Here is an 18883-nt window from a genome sequence, read left to right on the forward strand (position 1 = left end):
CACTGGGACTGTGGCTCTGTGCCACACACTCAGCCTTCCATACGCCTCTGTGCTAAGCGAGTGTGTGACACCACACCTATTGTTTGATGCTCTTTGGCCTCTCTCTCCCAGACCATTCTGGAAAAACACTGCCTGGGACACGAACACACACCCAAACACAGCACACCACTTGGTCCATGTCTCCCTTAGACTGTTTTTGCCCAAACAGCAGGATGACCTAAGGATGGGGATGTTCGTCAGAGCAGAGCAGAGCAGAGCTCAACAAATACTACCCAGATTGTTATGGAGATTGCTGTGCATAATCATGGTCCACCGAGGATAAATAAGAATTTTTGAAACCTGTACTTATACACTAGGGCTGGATGACAGAAAAGATAAAAACACTTATCGAGATAGAAACATTTCCCAAATATGGCAAGCAGCAACGTTGATAAATTGTTAATAGACTACATTGCATGATTACAATATGTACTGATAGTCAAACACATCCCTGAAAGGAATGTCTCTCTCACCAGTCATATGTCATACCTTTATGAGGGTACAGCCCATGTCTCAAAACAGGCACAGCAGGGGTGGATGAACCTAAACCTAACCTTAACACACCACATGCTATTTGACCATGCAGTAAATGAAAGAGATGCGAAAGGCCTATGCTACTTAAATTCTCACATGGAATATATTAATGATGTATATTGTTATACCAGAAAATTGGCTAAGAAAGATGGGAAATAATACAAATTAAGTATACTAGTCCATACCCATTGAGTGCACAGTTGCCCACGTACAGTTTCACATGGTGTGTGTTTGGGATACAGGTCATAGGAAATTGCAGATTAAACAGTCAACTAGTTTGTGGGCTAAAACTGTGCATTAGTCGTTGAGGTAGCACGTTGAAAGGCAGATAGTTTAAGTGTTTATATGTTGTATTGACTTAAAAGTGGGGCACACTGGTAGTTCACATGGGAAAAGAATATACTAATAGTGTAATTTTTGGAAAAAGTAGCTTTGTCACCTTCTACCTATGCCAATCCACAATGCCTATGTACAATTTCACATAGATTGACCACGTCAGTGAGTAGAAAAACGTGGGACAGACAGAATGACACATTGACAGTTTCCGTGATTATGTACAGCATACCATGCCATGACTTAGTCATACCAAAAATGAGAAAAACAAAAACATTTGGCCACAGGGGGAGCCACAGCGATCGGTCACATTTTAGCCATTTTTAAGCATTTTTATGTTGTTATAGCGCCACCCAGTTGCCAATTAGAGTTGAATTTCTCCAGTCACCTTGAGACGTCCTGTTCTACATATCTACCAAGTTTAGTAAAAATTGATATGTCGGTTAGGCCTAGATAAGAAATTAGCTCTCTAGCGCCCCCATTTTGTTTGATTAGATCAATAATGGAGGGGTCCCCTCAGATTATGTGTGGTCATATGCCTACAAAGTTGCGTGGTGATCGGTGAAACCCTTGAGATGTTATACACCTTTATGTGATGAGCCATGCCCTCCGCAATATTCATTGTCTTATAGAAGCTCAGTTTTAGTAAGTTTTCCAACTTTTGCCAAGAGAGAACTTTAGATATTGGTCCCTAGATTATGTTCACCGAGTTTCATGCAGATCGGTCAAACTTCCTAGGAAGAGATCGATTTTAAGTGTTTTTCAAAAAATTCAAAATGGTGGAAAATCTATATAACTGGAAGTTATGGGTTCTTGAGGCAAATTTGTTCCTCATGAGGAGAGGCATCTCTGTGCAAAGTTTCATGTCTCTACGACTCACAGGGCATGAGATATGCCCATTCAAAGTTTGCAATTTCAATCGGTTGCTATAGCGCCCCCCTTTGGCCAATTGATGTAATATTGCTTCATTCACATCATCCCATCACCCTCTACCACTGTGCCAAATTTCACATGGACTGACCAAGTCAGTGAGGAGAAAAACGTGGAACAGACACACAAACACACACACACACACACACACACACACACACACACAGACAAAGTTTTCATCATTATATAGTAAGATTACCTTAAATCAGCATCCAGTACAGCCCGCACAGTGAAAAAGCCCACAGTCTCAAACCTCACTTCACTTTAGAAGCCAAGTGACCAAAATCAATGGAATTTGTTTTCAGTACAAGGGAAAACTAAAATCACCGCCTCTTGCTTGTATGCCTCTGCGCACCAGGCAAGTTCCTCTTACAGTTTACATCCATGTCTGTGAAAACATGGATACTTCGCACACAATTCCCACCCAACAGCACAGAAGATCTGTACAATCAGCACAGTTTCAAGGTGGACACCCAAGATTAGTGTCACCAATTCAGTATCGGATCAAATGTCTCCCCTTCTGTTCCTGATATATGACATTGAATAATGGCCAGAACACTATGATGTCACAGTGAAGTTAACCTTTGAACTTTTGGATATAAAATGTCATCACTTTGTTATTTTATCCTATTAGACATTTGTGCAACGTTTGTCATGATTAGCATATGAATTTTTGAGTTACGGCTAAAAACATATTTTGTGAGGTCATACTGACTTTGCCCACAAAATTCTAATCAGTTTATTCTTCAGTCCAAGAGGACGTTTGTGTGAAATTTGAACAAATTCAATTAAGGTGTTCATGAAATATTGCATTCCTGAGAATGAGACAGATGCACTGTCACACTGACCTTGACTTTTGACCATCCAAATCTAATCGGTTCATCACAGAGTCAAAGAGACAGTTTGTGCCAAATCTGAAGAGTATTCTTGAGATATCACATTCACAAGAATGAGAAAGGTGGGGCGTCAGTAGCGTAGTGGTTAGTGCCGGCACCCCATGTACAGAGGCATTGCCTCGCTGTAGCGGCCGTGGGCTTAAGTCCGGCTTGCGGCCCTTTGCTGCATGTCAGTCCCCCCTCTCTCTCTGTCTCCCCCTTTCACTAACTGTCCTGTCATTAAAGGCAAAAAGCCCACAAAAATAAAAGAATGAGAATGGTGAGGTCACACAGACCTTGACCTTTAACCTATGACCACCAAAATCTAATCAGTTTATACTAAAGTCCAAGTGAATATTTGTGTCAAATTTGAAGAAATTCCCTCATGGTGTTCTTGAGGGATCACAAGGATGGGAAGTATGTACATGTGTACATACTGACAGACCGACATACAATCCAGAAACATACAAACTGACAGGAAATTCACAAGAATGAATTGCAGCCCCTGATAGCACCATGAATTGCGCATCACTTGCGACCACAATCTGCTCCATCTCTACATTTACTTTGCCAAAGATATTGCGTGAACATTATTTCAGTGCAAACGCCCCTATAAAGTTTTACAGCTGTGTACAATTTGCCATTTTTGCATTTGACTGCAATTATCCATTTGGCAAACTATAAATGTTGCCTTTGTGCCAAGACCATTGTTGTGGAGGCTCAATAACTGTCCTGCTGGATAATCTTCAGAACAAACACAGTAGGCATAGAGAAATTTATAGACAGCAAGCTACAGGTCCTGAATTACATAAACTCTAAGCAACGGTACGAGATTTTGATATCGGAGGTTTTCTGGTTTCCAGCCCAACTTCCATCAATCACATATGGAACGCATTGGCCAAAATGCAATCGCAGAACCCACTGACTAATGTCTGACGACAATTTAGCTTTATATTAACTTTTTTAAAAATCTATCTGCATTCATATGCATATAGATTTTTATAGTATTTAGTCAAAAGGACCAGCGCATGGATGAGGAAGTCTCTGCCTGGATATCCACTTGCTACACCAGATTGGGGGTGTGCCATATCATCTCGTTAATGATAATCCCGGTATAATTTTCAATATCATATGAAAATTTCAAACCATGATACTAACAATATTAAGACTTGTTGACATTGATGTCATACTGTTACCCATGGCAGCTGCAAGCATGGCTTAAAGTGAAATTATTACCAACTCCGTGGTGGTTCCAAAAAAAGGAGCAGCTTCAGTAGTGTGGAGTAAACTGTGGCGTTGTTAGGCCCAGACATCCTAAATGTTTAATGAACAGCCCTGGACTTCTCAGGCTCTTTTAGCAAGTTACCGCTCAGAGGGAACTCGTTCAGCGGCAACAGCACAGCATCTTTCCCTTTCCTCTCTTGCCCTGCACACAAGGGAATCAGATTCATTTTGTCATAAACCTTTGGTAAGATAAACCTACGTGCCGCTCACAACTCGACAAAAAAACACATATATGTGAATGTGTGATAGTTATCATGGCATATCAGCCTGTCACAGGTTACAGCGTGATGATTAGAAGAGAAATGGCTGTGAATTAAGTACCAGGTGGAAAAAACAACAACAATCATTTAGAATTTTGCTAAAAGAGAAGGAAATTTTCTGTTGTTTTGTATATACAGATCAAAGGGTACATCTTTTTGTCTTTGAGAGCTATGCAGATGTGTAATTTGTGGTAGATTTTATTTTTGTTATACTATAAGAGGCTTTATCGGCCAGCAGACTGACAGGCAATAGGTTCTGAGATTGTGACCAATGAGGTGCAGAAGCACGCCTTGCTTGCTGCCATGACCACTGGAAAGTCTGGGTGTGCACCCTTTATAAATGAGCTTCAGTTACCACCATCTCTCTGAAGACACTAATAATTTCACTATAACTGCGCATGGCTATAAGTGTTGATCTTGGGAAACTGGACTGTTTTTGCAATGATTTGTATAGAAAGGGGCCAATTTTGCACCAAATGAATTCATATTACCTAATTTAAATATGTGCAAATGGCACAGGAGCACCAACATGCTATTTGCTTGGCAGCACAGTCAGGGGATGAATGTCACCCTTTGAGATTATTCTTTTATTTGTCCTATTTGTGTAGGTTTAGTGGCTCAAAAGCTGCGCAATCACTGTGTGAATTTGCCCCTCAGTGCACAGCATCAGCAGAAATTACAGTTTACGGACAAAAAGAAATCCCCTAATTTGGTTATTTTGGACCAAAAGTATTAAAATACGTGGATAACCCTGTTTGTAAGCTTTTTGACAATCACAGAACCAAACTTGAAGTAGATATCTGTCTCGTTAGGAGGGCTGTGTAGCTTCTATATAACAAATTTTTAAGAAAAAGATTTTTTGTTTGCAGCTCTTACAATTCTTGCTCATTTTTGATTCCTGATTCCACTGTTGGGGAGTTTTAAACTGGGGAATTTTTAATCTCAAGAGAAATATTGACTTAATGATTAAAAGACATAAAAAACATTGTTAGAAAAGTCTTTATATCGATTATCCATCAGCTCTTTTTCGGTGGTGTTCTCTGAGCACAAAACATCTTATTATCTATGAGGCAGATTTACATGTACGTAATATACAGAGCATTCTTTTGAATCGCATTCTTTCAAATTTTGTGACCATTGTTGTAGCACTACTCGCTGGACAGGATTTCTTGACTCACTACTGGTAAGGCTCTAAGAATAGCAAACTTGTCAGTATGTTGTTATGTTGACTAGAAGCAGTCTCTTTGTCACAATCAAGGTTTTTGTGTGTTTATGCCCCCTGGGAAAAATGGGGTGTGTGTATCTCTGTCGTATAAGGAAGGAATGTCAAATCCAGAGAGGGTGGGGCGTCGGTGGCTTAGTGGTAGAGCAGGTGCCCCATGTACAAGGCTGTTGCCGCAGCGGCCCGGGTTCGACTCCAGCCTGTGGCCCTTTGCTGCATGTCGCTCCCTCTCTTTCTCCCCACTTCACGCTTGTCTGTCCTGTCAAATAAAGGCTAAAAATGCCCCCCAAAAATATCTTTAAAAATCCAGAGAGGGTGACAGATCCAAGCGTGCGCACACACGAAAAACACACTGTCAAGAATAATAATGATACCGCTGAGCCCAAAGTGCACCTACTCATACTGCCTCCAGATTCAGCCATCCTGTTATCAAGCTGAGCACACAGCTGATGGGAAAAGATACAAGGGAGGGTTCAGCCAAAAAAGGAAATAATTTTGCAAATCTTTCTGGTCCAATTCAAATCGGAGTTCATCATCAGCAAGCTGCAGGTGTTTCAGGCTTGTGAATGGCCATACATTACTGCAACAGCAGTACTTCATGATGTGGGTTTCAGCTTTTTTATTCCACAGCTGTTTTACTGGTATTTTTACAGAGTGAAGAATGAGTCCAATCAATCCTGCTCAGTGGAACTTATCTAGAATTCAAAAGGTCGTGCTACACAAAGGGAGTGCGTATAGCTACTTGCTACTCAAACAATTTGCCCATACATATCTGATGACTGTTACAGCCCACAGGCACTACTGGAATTTCCACACTGATAGCAATATAAATATTTTACAGTAAAAGAAAAATCTGATAATGATAAACTAACTGATACTTTTTAAAGATACACATAGAACTGAAACTGTTGGAAGATTCCTTAGATTTGGTCAGTCGAGACAAAGATATTTGCTGGCAGGATATTGATCAGCAACAGTAACTTTCAGAGAGTAAGTTTAACTGGAGAAAAAATAACATACAAATAATAACTACAAAAGGACAAAAAAGAAAAATACATAGAGTGAAATTAAGAAAATTTAGGGGGAAAAATATAGCTGCAGCCTGTACAATGTTTATGTACAGCAACTTGTTTGCATATCTGCCATGATACACACCTGTAGAATACAGTAAATCTGTCAAAGCACTGTATCTGCTGATGACACTGGCTGGTTGCTGTTACCGGTCACCTTTCAAGTTGTTGCTACAATAACAAATTCTTTTCAATAAAATGCAACACTTGTATGTCTATGGTGAATGATGCCTGTCCAGTTATGCTGAAAAGCACACAAGCACTGGTTAATGATGTTGGTTGCAATGTGGTAGGCTGTGGGTATAAGGTCTAGATGGCCATAATGAATAAACAGCCTGTGTTACAGTTGAACTACCACTGCCTTACCCTAACCCTGGTCTATGAGATGAACCCTTTTAGACTGATCATTACACAGCCTGTTGTCACCTTTTGGTGATTTGGACACAAACGTACAGTTAAGTTGTTGTTGTTTTTTAAGATTATTTTTCTGGGCTTTTTGCCTTTAATTGACAGGACAGTGTGTGAAATGGGGAGACAGAGGGAATGGGGACTGACTCGCAGCAAAGGGTCGCAGGCCGGAGTCGAACCCGCGACCACTGCAGCAGACAATGCCTCTATACGTGGGGCGCCGGCACTATCCACTATTCTACTGACGCCCAGTTGTGTTCAGATTTTGTGGCTGCCTACAACACTTAGGCTAGAAGGTCAAAGGGCCCTGCGCACACTGTTAACCCCAATTCACTCACTCAACTTAAATTTTTTTTGGAAACAGCTTGCACTCAAAACTTTTAGTTTAGTACAGTACAGTAACATAAAGTTTTGAGTGCACCAGACACAAAATAATGTGTCACATGACTGTTGTCTGATGGGAAGTTTATGTCAGTTTAACGTAACTTTTTTTGTTGTTGTAGTTTTGAGCATCTAATTCTATGTCATATGAACATGAAAACATTGAGAACAAATTTTACAACTTTTTTTTTTTTTAACTTTCATTGATGTATAAAAATATATTGTGGTAAACTTAGATTACTTGATTACAAGAATAAGGCAATGAGATGAACTCTGAACCAGGAAGTGCTCTTTATTTCACCTCAGCACAACTTAATGTTAGACACTCTAATATCCACACAAGCAGGTCACAAACTGTGTATATGACTCAACTCATGGTGTAAAACTAATTAGAACCATTGTGAAATACATAAACATGCCACAATATGTTAAGTGCACAATGATAGTGATGTTTATTCGCCTTAAAGTAGGCAAAAATCAGATTTATACATTTGAGTCAAAGAAACTCAAAACTCAAAAATTGTTGAATAAAATTATGTCAGGCTCACAAGGGATGAGTTTTTGTGTCAAGTGAACATAAAGTTTTTATGTCATTCTGACAATCCAGGGCATTTGTGTAGACTTTACAATTTTGTGTCATAGATGGATTGGGGTTTACAGTGCACAGTTTTAACATCCACACTCGCTAGCATGCTTTAGTGATATTAGCTGTTGTGTTGGTACAGTCAGAGACATCGCTATCAGCACAGTTCAACATGTCTCCTTCCAAAGGGCAAAATGATGGACGGTCACACAACACTTTGTCCAACTTGTCGTAGAATGGGCAAGATACAGAGTGTTAGCGCTATCACCAAAACAACCACCATGTCCTGCATTGATGAACGTAGCCTTGTCAGGGACAGTATAGTAGGCATTAGCTTTTACACTACAAAAGATATGAGGTCAAATGCATCCAAGATTACCTAGCAAGTTGTCTGAGTGATCGGATCACATTGCTTCTTTAGTGGTCGTTTCCACTTGTGATCCCATCATCCAAGATGCATATTAATACCAGGTATAAAGATGCTTACACATTATTTGAGCAGAGTAGGGCTGTACCCAAATATTCGGATATTCGAATATTCGTTTCTATGGGTAGGTATTCGTTACGAAAATTTGGTATTCGATATTCGTTTTTATATTTACTTTTTTTTGGTGCTAAATGTAGTCTTTTTGTTGTTGGTAAATGTAGGTTATCAGTGATTGCATACATAATCCTCATTGCAACTGGGTTGAGGCTGTGGATCAATGCCAAGTTTTACCACTTTATCACTATTCCCTCTAACTTGTAGCTGTTTTTTCGTTATCTTTTGAATTTAATATGAATTATGGAACCATTTTTGTCAACGTTTGTTTCCCCTGTTTTGTACAATAAATTATTGTTTAAAGTTTCAACAAATTTCTTTTGGAGTACGTGACACAAGTGTGTTTTGAAAACGACCGCGGACTGTCACCTGCTCAACACATCAGTACCTTCGGATGCCATGACAATAATAGCCTAATGATCATAATAATAATGTCAAAATATCATTTACAGACCGATTTAAGAGACGATCACTGCTGCCCGACCCGCAGGTCAATTTGCGGGGTCCCGCGGTTTACGGGTCGACCCGTGCATCACTACTCAGCTCAGTCTATAAAGGCTGTACACAACAGTACAGTATAGACATTATATTCTATTCAGGCCGGCAGAACCAGCAGTGCATCGGCTCTACAGTGCACGGCACTGCTGATTAACCATTTTATTGCAGCACAGAGTGTCTGCCAGCAACCAATTACTTGCAGAGGCTTCCTACAAGGTGTTTCAATGGTTCCGCTTTAATCAGAAGACAAATTAAACAGGATGACTAGCCAATGTGAAAATCAAAAGAAAGCATAGAATAATGTACTGAAGGACACTGTTGTGCCAGCACATTTTTTTGTGGTTTGAGAGCAAAGATCCGGTCGCTGCTGTGCAAAACTCCGCAATACAATTAGGTCTGAAAAAATCCCGGAGTCCACTGTAGTTCTATTTAGTCAGACAGATTGTATCAATAATTGTGCTTTTAAGTCTCAAGTCAAGTCTTGAGTACCTCAAGTCTCATGGCAGATGAACCAGCAAACTACTACAAATGTGCAGATAGACCTGGAGCTATTATTCTATCTCTGTGGACAGGAAATTGTTCACTTTATTTCCATTGATTTCCTTTTTCATGTAATTGGTGAGCAATGGTCCAAGCTCTGGCAGGGATGATGAAGTTGCTTTTTATGCTTCTTAATAGACTGCCCCAGGAATGAGTCTTAACTCCCAGTAATGAGTTAGCATTTCAGCACTCCCTGTTCCTTTGTCTTGAAGTCAGTGGGTTTTTTAAATGGGTTTTTGGTTGGATGCCTGAAATATGTTCTGTGGTTAACACAAGCTGAAGAGACTTTTATGTTTTGTTCTATGACATAAAATAAATCAGCAAAATACCCCACTGTGATTTTTTTTTAATGTGTGTGAAGCTTTTATGTGTCTTGAAAAAGGCAGTTGCTAACAAGTGGCTAGATGAGACTACTGAATGTCATCACGCTGAACACGGCTTTGCAACCTCGTTATGGTGGTGACATGAAGCTGTGGCCATGGTGTAGTGGTTCCCAAGTTGTCCAGTCATGGGGTCCATTTTTCTGCTTAGTTCAAGGTCAACAATAAATTAAATAAATTCAGAGTCATACTTGTGTTTGTCGATGTTGTCGAGCTAGTTTGCTGTCACTGTTAAATAGCTGTCTCTTGTTCACTTTACTGCAGGAAAGGCACTTAAAAAAAAGCCCTGTGCCTGAAATTCACAGTATTTTAAAAGTGTGATTTTTACAAACTTGACACGTTTGCGAGTAACTTGCAGTCCATTCAGAATGGACCCACAACCAACTTTTGGACCGCAACCTTTGATACATATGATTATTGTCACATATGTATACTATCAGATATTAATATATACTTTCAACATATTATATCACAGTAACCAGAACTATAATTATAATATTATTACTTTCATTAATGTTGTTGTAAGCTACTGTCATTGCCGTCTGTCCTACATCTCTCTCTCTCTCTCTCTCTCTCTCTCTCTCTCTCTCTTTCTGTCTCATTGTGTCATACGGATTACTGTTAATTTATTATGCTGATCTGTTCTGTATGACATCTATTGCATGTCTGTTCGTCCTGGAAGAGGGATCCCTCCTCAGTTGCTCTTCCTGAGGTTTCTACCGTTTTTTTTCCCCCGTTAAAGGTTTTTTTTGGGGGATTTTTTCCTTATCCACTGTGAGGGTCCAAAGGACAGAGGGATGTTGTATGCTGTAAAACCCTGTGAGGCATATCGTGATTTGTGATATTGGGCTTTATAAATAAAATTGATTGATTGATTGATTGAACCTGCCAGTTGGGCACCACTGGTTTAAAGCCTAATGTTAGTTTTTTCCTGCTGCCTATTGCTTTTAGGCTTCAAAAATCATAAAAGTGGCATTTATTTGTGAAGATTATCTTGCTGAAAAAAAAACCTTTAAGTATTACAAACATTTGTTTGCCACAGAGATCATTTAATGCAATAATCCAAAATCCATTGAAAAACTCCCATAGGCTTTTTGATGAAGGAACCAGGGCGATGCTAACTTCTGTGTCAGCCTACAGAAAAACATCATCCCTGTAGCACTTTATATAAAAAAAAGAAAGTATACTGTCATGGTGGGGTTGATCTTTTATCCTTTTGGATATAAAATGTCATCACTCTGTTTTATCCTATTATCTGTGTTACTTTTTTTTTTAATAAAAAAACTTTTTGGCACAAATCTTTTTTTATATACAAAAACCTGTTTTGTGAGGTCACAGTGACCTCTGACAACCAAAATCTAATCAGTTCATCATTTTGTCCAAGTGGATGTTTGTACTAAATTTAAAATATTCCCCCAAGGCACTCTTGAGATATTGCAGTCAAATGGAAAAAACAAACACGAGGGTTTACTATGTGCTTGGTTCCATGCAAATATACTACAGATTATTTCAGACTTTATGTAAAAATGTCTTAAGTCCTGAGATAGGTAAGGTAAAAGAAATGAGGTCAGGTGAGGGTATGTTATGTATGTTTAATCTTGGGATAAAAGTCTGGGAGGGACATTAATCTGTATCTGTAACTGCAGTGGGATGTGTAAGAACTAAGAGATGTGAACAGAATGAATTAGACTCCTGTCACAAGGGAGAGACAGGAAAGGTTGGGAATGTACAAATAACATGGAGGAATGGCCTCAAGGACAAATGGTTTCTCCTGATGAAATGTGGCCACTAACAACACTACATATGAAATGAGGTTAATAATGGGTCAGTCCTTTGTTTTCCTCTTGGGATCATTAATGCTTCAACTGACATTAATAGTTTCCTCCCCCTACAACACCTCTGTTTCATACATTCTGTGTTCTCTCACCCCCACATCATGAACATACGGTTTACTTTCATAATCCCAAGCCCTCCCCTCCCTCATATTGCTGTCTTTAGAAAAAGGAAACCCAGGAGGGAGTAACTTCCTGTAAGGAGGGCAGGGTCAGGAAAAGACTAGTGCAGTTTATGGCTACACTGAGTCACAGGAATAACCCAGCAGCTTTACTGCACAGACATGCTCGCTCACTTCCAGGAAAAGGATACTAGTGTCTGATTAATTATTGTGAAGCTCAAAGGGCCACAGCAGTGAGCATGATGCCTAGTTTTTTTGCCTTAGCATTTACATTTAAAGAATCCATACCAATGGAAAGTAGGTAAATATTCCAAAATCTTAACAGAATAATTAAGCATCTGGGGGAACGCAGTTATTTGTTTTCTTTCCAAGAGTTAAGATAAAAAGATTAATATGAATGTCATGTCTTTGTTTTAAAGGGGAAGTGTGCAAGTTTTGCACAAAGTGCATTGGATTATTACTGTTAAAAAACTGCTTCAAGTGACCTGGGATTGGGACTGAAGAAAGAAGAAGAGTCTGGAGGTGTGGAGTTAGTAAGAAGTATTTGTAGCATACCTCTGTAGCCAAATGCTCATCTCTGCTGCAGGCTAGAGGCTCAAGACTATATTAGCCACTACTAGCACAACACGCCCAAATCTCCAACCCAGCTGTTCACAGTCTGGTTTTATTATGGGTAGTGTAGATGTCAGGTTTTAACAAGAAAGAAGCTCTGTAGATTAAAAACAAAGATATCACTGGTTCTGCTGCATTCATTTTGATTCTTTGTGAGTCTCACCATGTTACACTGTGGAGGGAAACAGCTGGCCTGGCTCTCCGATAGATACACCTAACACTGCTTTCACACCTGACCTGTTTGGTTCAGTTAAAACAAACTCACAATATAAACACAGTTAGTGCGGTTCGTTTTGGCTGGTGTGAAAGCTGTCAGTCGAACCCTGGTGCGGACTAAACAACCAAACCAAGACCGCTCAAAAAGTCGGGTCTCAGTCTGCTTCCAAACCAACTCTGGTGTGGTTTGCTTGTGGTGTGAAAGAAAACAAACCAACCACTGGATTTTATGATAGCAGATAGAACAGAGATATCATTGAAGTGCTGCTGCATTAACTTCAGTCAGTCACCATGATTTCCCCACATGGGTCCTGATGATGCTTTGTTTTGGAGAGGAAGAGACCTCTGCAGATAATTTCGCTCCCAGTGAAAACCTCCTGAACAATCAAGCTGGTCTCACTCCAAAGTCATCAAAAATTGGCGCTTGGTCAGTGACTTCCTGCATCAGAAACCAACTAAAAAGCTGTCCTTTCACACCTCGATGAATCATGGCCAGTCGCCGTTATTGTTTAATGGCCCGTGGCCGCGTCAAGGAAAGGTGGCGGGGTAAAAACGAAAGTTAAGGTGGTAGAAGGTCTAAGTAGGGCAGGCAAGAGGAGTGGTGGATGGATCCAATAACCACTGACTTTCTCCCAGGAAGGTTAGTGTTTGCTTTCCTTGTGATTGTAAAGCCAAACCCTGTTCTTTTTACTTAAACCCATCCATGTGCTTTTGCTGCCTAAACCTAACCACATGCCTAAGTTGGCAAAACTTAATCACGTGCATTTGTTGCTGAATGAAAAAAAAAAAGTCAAATCATGGTGTTGTACTGACGTAGTGTGTTTATTTTGAAAGAGGCTATACAAACTGTAAATTTCCTGTGAAAACTGAAGTGTATTTTGTATTTAGTAAATCACTAGTTTCAAACTAGCTGCTGTTTACTACCACTACATCAACACTAAATTTTAATTTTAAAATGGCGTTGAAAATGATTTCAAGAGACATGAGTGTTTTAGCACAGTTTCAGATATAATCTTCACCTATACCAAAAAGCTTGAAAACAGGTATCACATGTACATTCATGCAAAGTGGGCATGTGTGTACTAGTGTAAACAGGAATAAGATTGTCAACACTGCAGTTGGAGAGTAAGACCAGAGAGACCAGTGACAAATTGGAACTGTACTGGCAGTGGAAAACATAGATTGGGAATATACATTAAGACTGATAAACTCCAATCTGAAGGTAAATGTGGATGTCTGTGTCATTGTTTTCAAAATGCAATGACAGAGTTTTCAAACTAAAATGGGGTCTGCAGCATTTTCAAAAAGTCAATGTTAAGGGGTTCAATAATGCTGGAAGCAGTGTTGACACAAGACGTAAATAAGCACTACATATGTATTTTAAAACATAAACATTAGTGACTGTAGCCTAGGAATCTTGGAAGGACCTCATAGACCAACTTATTGATGCAGTTACAAACAGGTGGTACAACGCAATTTAGACTTTAGAGCCAGGGTATTGGCAAAGAACAGCCTTCATTTCCTCTCAAGCTGAGTTGATTTGTTTTTACTTCCTTACTGCTGTCATGGTAACTTCAGCATATACACTTCTACAGTAATAATTCCTTTCGGATAACATTCATGCCACCCGCCCACCCACACACACACACACACACACACACACACACACACATACAATACATGTGGTTTGGGTTGGGAATCATATTATTTCAACAAAAACTGTGTAACAAATATATGTCTTGCCTTTTTTCCCACAACAAAGACAGGTCGTTGATGAGACAAAACACACATTGTGATGACATTTACAAATGTCATTCACAAAACATTCTTGAGTAGCTTGTGGTCGACTACTAGCAGGGCATGTGTTGGCTGTATATCGGACAGACTTCTCTTGTAGATCTGCGTCAATGTTAATGTTACAATGTTAATGTTATGTAAATGTTGCAGCCTTGTGGCCCACAGCCGTAGTCAGGAGACCTCTGGCTCCTTTGGGCCAACTCAATTAGCATGAGCCTAACTCGTCACTGGTAACTAGCTATTATAGTCCAGCAACTCTGCATTGAACAATGATCAGAGACATTGGGATAACGTTGTATTAAACAGATGCTTTATTTGTTCTGTGCAGTGAACGCAGCACAGCCCTTTTTACAGTTGTTATACTGGAACCTGAGCTTGTGTAGACACTTTCTGCTGACTACTGTAGCTTTGGAAAAGCATGCACTTTACTGTGTCTGTGGCACTTGCTAGCCCAGTTGACTAACACACATGCGCACATCACAATGCAGATGCTGAAATGACATCTTGTGCAGCCCTGCTTAGAATAGCAACATAATTGAACATTTTTCATATCTAAACATAATAAACTAGAATTACCACCCTGTAGTTGTATGCCTCTACGCAGCAGTCAAGCTTCTCTTCAAGTTTATATCCATGTCTGTGAAAACATTGATGCTTAACACACATTGAAGGTGGACACCCAATTCAGTATCTAACCAAATGTCTCCCCTTCTGTTCTCCTGAGATATGGCATTAAGTAATGGCCAGAAAAGGGTTTTATGCAGAACATTATGACGTCACAGTGAAGCTGACATTTGACCTTTTGGATATAAAATGTCATTACTTTTTTTTTTAAAAAAAAAAAAGATATTTTTCTGGGCATTTTAGCCTTTAATTGACAGGACAGATGAGTGTGAAAGGGGGAGAGAGAGCAAAGGGCCACGGGCTGGACTCGATCCCGGGCCGCTGCGGCAACAGCCTTGTACATGGGGCGCCTGCTCTACCCACTAAGCCACCAGCGCCCCAAAATGTCATTACTTTATTATTTTATCCTGTTAGACATTTGTGTGAAGTTTTGTCATGATTAGCATATGAATTATTGAGTTACAGCCAAAAACATATTTTTTGAGGTCACACTGACCTTGATCTTTGACCTTCAACCATCAAATTCAAATCAGCTCATTCTTCAGTCCAAGTGGATGTTTGTCTCAAATAAGAAGAAATTCTCTTAAGGTCTTCTTAAGATATAGTGTTCACAACAATGAGACAAATCCAAGCTCACACAACCTTGACTTCTGACCACTGAAATTTAATCAGTTAATGGTTGAGTCCAAGTGAATATCTGAGCCAAATTTGAAGAAATTCCCTCAAGGTGTTCTTGTGATATTGCATTCACAAGAGAGAGATAGACGATGTTGCACTGACCTTGACCTTTGTCCATCAAAATCTAATCATTACATGCTTGAGTCTGAGTGAATGTTTGTGCCAAATTTGAAGAAATTCTCTCTAGGTGTTCTTGAAATATCACATTCACAAAAATGAGACAGACACGGTCATAGTGACCTTGACCTTTGACCTATGACCACCAAAGACTAGTCAGTTCATTGTTGAGTCTAAGTGGACATGTGTGCCAAATTTTAAGAGATTCCCTTGAGGCAATTTTGAGATATCATGTCCACAAGGATGGGATGGACGTACATATGGATGCAAAACCTGAAAACAATAATGCCACCAGCCACGCCTATCACTGGCATCGAGGCATAAAAATCTGTAGTCATTTGGGCCTATCGGACATTATTGCTCAGGACTCAAAAAAGCACAGTGTTGAGTGTGAAAGTGTTCGTATGAGCAGCTCTCAAGAAGGCTGTGAGCAGCAACTACCAAACTCGGGACTTTTAAGAGTATCGACCACATTACATTGGTACTACCAAGTACCGATTCACATTAAATCTATCAATGCCAAATTTCAGTACCAGAGAGGGCATCTGAGTAACACCACCATGTTTAGAAGAGGCAGAAATGCTGTGAAGCGCCCCAAAGTCTGGAGTCTCAGAGCTCCGAGGGTGGCATTGGAGCTCTGTGGATATATACAACTTCAGACAAGAGGCGGAGATGCCCTGAATGAAGCTCTGCAGCTGCTCAGTTGGTTTCCCAGTGACAAAAATGCTGAACTGCTATGATAGTTTAGTCTATTTTCTTTTATATAGTATTTTAGTAATAGCCTAGTGCCACTGCTAGACAGGTAGACATGTACGCACAGACACACAGACACACAGACAGACAGACAGACAGACAGACACACACACACACACACACAGATTAGCTCTATGTGTGATAAGAAGAGTAGAGGAGCAGAACTGCGCTTTAATCTACTAAGTCATCCCTGCAGCAACATTTTTGTTATTACAGAAAGTAAAGTAGGTAGCATTGGTTACCAGTACTGAGTTATAGGTTCCACTACATGTACCGGTATTTGTTCAAATGCAAATGGTACCCAACCCTAGCAGCAATACCACAGGCCAAGCAGTTGGACTGTTCCGGCACCAGTCAAATAATGAAAAGTGACATAAAAATTTGAGACTGCCTGCATGTTGCTGGTTTCAGTGGGGGGTCTCCATTGAATCATATGACTGTGATAAACAATTGCTACTCAAAACAGTCACAGATCTTGTTGGGTTTTTTTTGGTATTTGGATTGCACTTTCCAGCCATCAACTCATAATAAGTTACAAACCTGTTAACCAGCAACAGTAATCCTCACAAACAGAGAGTTAATGATTAGAGATGAGCTTGTCTCACTGAGCTCTACAAGACTAGCACATACCTCCATATCCACTGTACATGGTAGCTGTGGTGGTTGATGTCAAGTTTTTTTAGCGAGGGGTCCACCCAATTTCAGAAACAAGTGCTCAGTCTTCGTTCCAAGTGGACACTTTGTTTGTATACTCTCACTCTCCTTTCTTCTTTACCCGCTACCTCTTCCAGGTATCTAGTTCACTTTTCTCACGATCCCGATCTAATTCCCTTTTTCTCTTCCCCCATATTCTGTCACACTGTTTAATCCTACGTCCACTCACCTACTGATCCTCTCTCTCTCACAGACACACACTGATAAGAAGAGGAAGGGGAGGAGGGGAAGAGGGGGGAGGAGGAAAAAGGAAAAAGCAAGGCGGTCCTCCCTTCTCTTCTTCCCTGCTGACATCACCAGTTTTTCCTGCCCCTCCTTCTCCCCATTGAACATATTGTTTCTGACCACAAACTACATGAGTCTTTACCCAACATCCTCCCACCACAGTATCAATATCCAGTTTTTCTAACAGGACTAACTGCAAGGAATCAATGCAAGCTGTTTTTACCATCATTTGTGCTGCTTTAAATTGTTGTGAGGATTTAATGACACATTATTTAGGAGGAAGAAGCTTGGGGACATGGGCACAGATAAGCTGCATTTCCACCAAATACTTTCAGTATACTACCCTGCATTTTAGCTTCCCAGACAATGCAGAGGAACGCCTCCTCCTCATTGATCATCTACAGAACAGGGTTTCACGCTGATATTTTTTTAGAACAAAAAAAGAACAGGTTGGAGTGATTAGGAGGCTCTGTCGCAATCAATAGGATATTTCAGAATAGAGGGTTTGTGCATTTCCTATAAAGCAAGAGTAATGGTTCTCTCTTGACCAATCAATGGACTGCAGTTATTCTATCTCCACCTTTTAGTGTTGGATCAGTGTGCTACATACCTCAACAGAGGGATAAGAAAAGAACAGGACTGTTCTACCAACTTCTGTTGGTACCATCCACAACTTTAGACAAAGGAAACACAAAAATAACAGAGAAGTGGACAAAAGTCAGACTTTTTTGAAAACATAATTTTTCAATCAGTGCGCCAGATAATGTGACAATTAGCCACTCTATCAGCATGCAAGTCACAGTAACATTCAACAAAATAGCTGGAAAACAATATATTTTGCTGTTACTTAAAGTTTTTCAGGTGATTTGCAAAGCTTATTGTAGATTTGTGATATATGCCACGTTCTGTTGGCATATATGGCCTTTGACTTTTTGGGGGTCATCGTTGCTAATTTTGAAACTATTACACTTTTTCAACATCTTTGTTGCATATCACATGTGGTCAGAATCTCACAGTTTCAGTCATGCTGGATTACTGGTAACTGATATTAGTTCCTGCTTCCACCAAGCAATGCGGTACAGTTCAGTTTAGTTCGGTATGTATTTTTTCCATTTCCACTGCGTAAAGCTGTGGATGGTGCCAACAGAACCGTTCCTTACCGTCCCCATTTTTGGTCACCCCTCTGTTGGGGTACCTAACACACACATCCGGTACTAAAAGGTGGAGCTAGAAACACTGCAGTTCTTTAGTTGGTCAATAGAGGATGGTTGGTTAGGGCTGAGCTGTGGCTGGTTTTGAAGCTTGTGTAACTACT

At 40.1% G+C, this 18883-nt stretch overlaps 1 protein-coding gene across 3 annotated transcripts in view; it reads right to left on the reverse strand.

Moving 5' to 3' along the window:
• The window catches only part of ripor1 (RHO family interacting cell polarization regulator 1), a 114852-nt gene that overhangs the window by 63279 nt on the left and 32690 nt on the right, over window positions 1–18883 (reverse strand). For 2 of the 3 annotated variants that reach the window (XM_033635028.2, XM_078168270.1), the window contains exon 1: window positions 17260–17537. The exons of the other annotated variant lie outside the window; for it this stretch is intronic. In XM_033635028.2, coding sequence (XP_033490919.1) covers window positions 17260–17278 — 19 coding nt within the window. In that variant the 5' untranslated portion in view covers window positions 17279–17537. Of the gene's footprint in view, window positions 1–17259; window positions 17538–18883 lie in introns of those variants that run through there. 3 annotated transcript variants of the gene reach the window in all.

The sequence above is a fragment of the Epinephelus lanceolatus genome, chromosome 5, assembly GCF_041903045.1.
Source record: "Epinephelus lanceolatus isolate andai-2023 chromosome 5, ASM4190304v1, whole genome shotgun sequence".
Classification (NCBI taxonomy): domain Eukaryota; kingdom Metazoa; phylum Chordata; class Actinopteri; order Perciformes; family Serranidae; genus Epinephelus; species Epinephelus lanceolatus.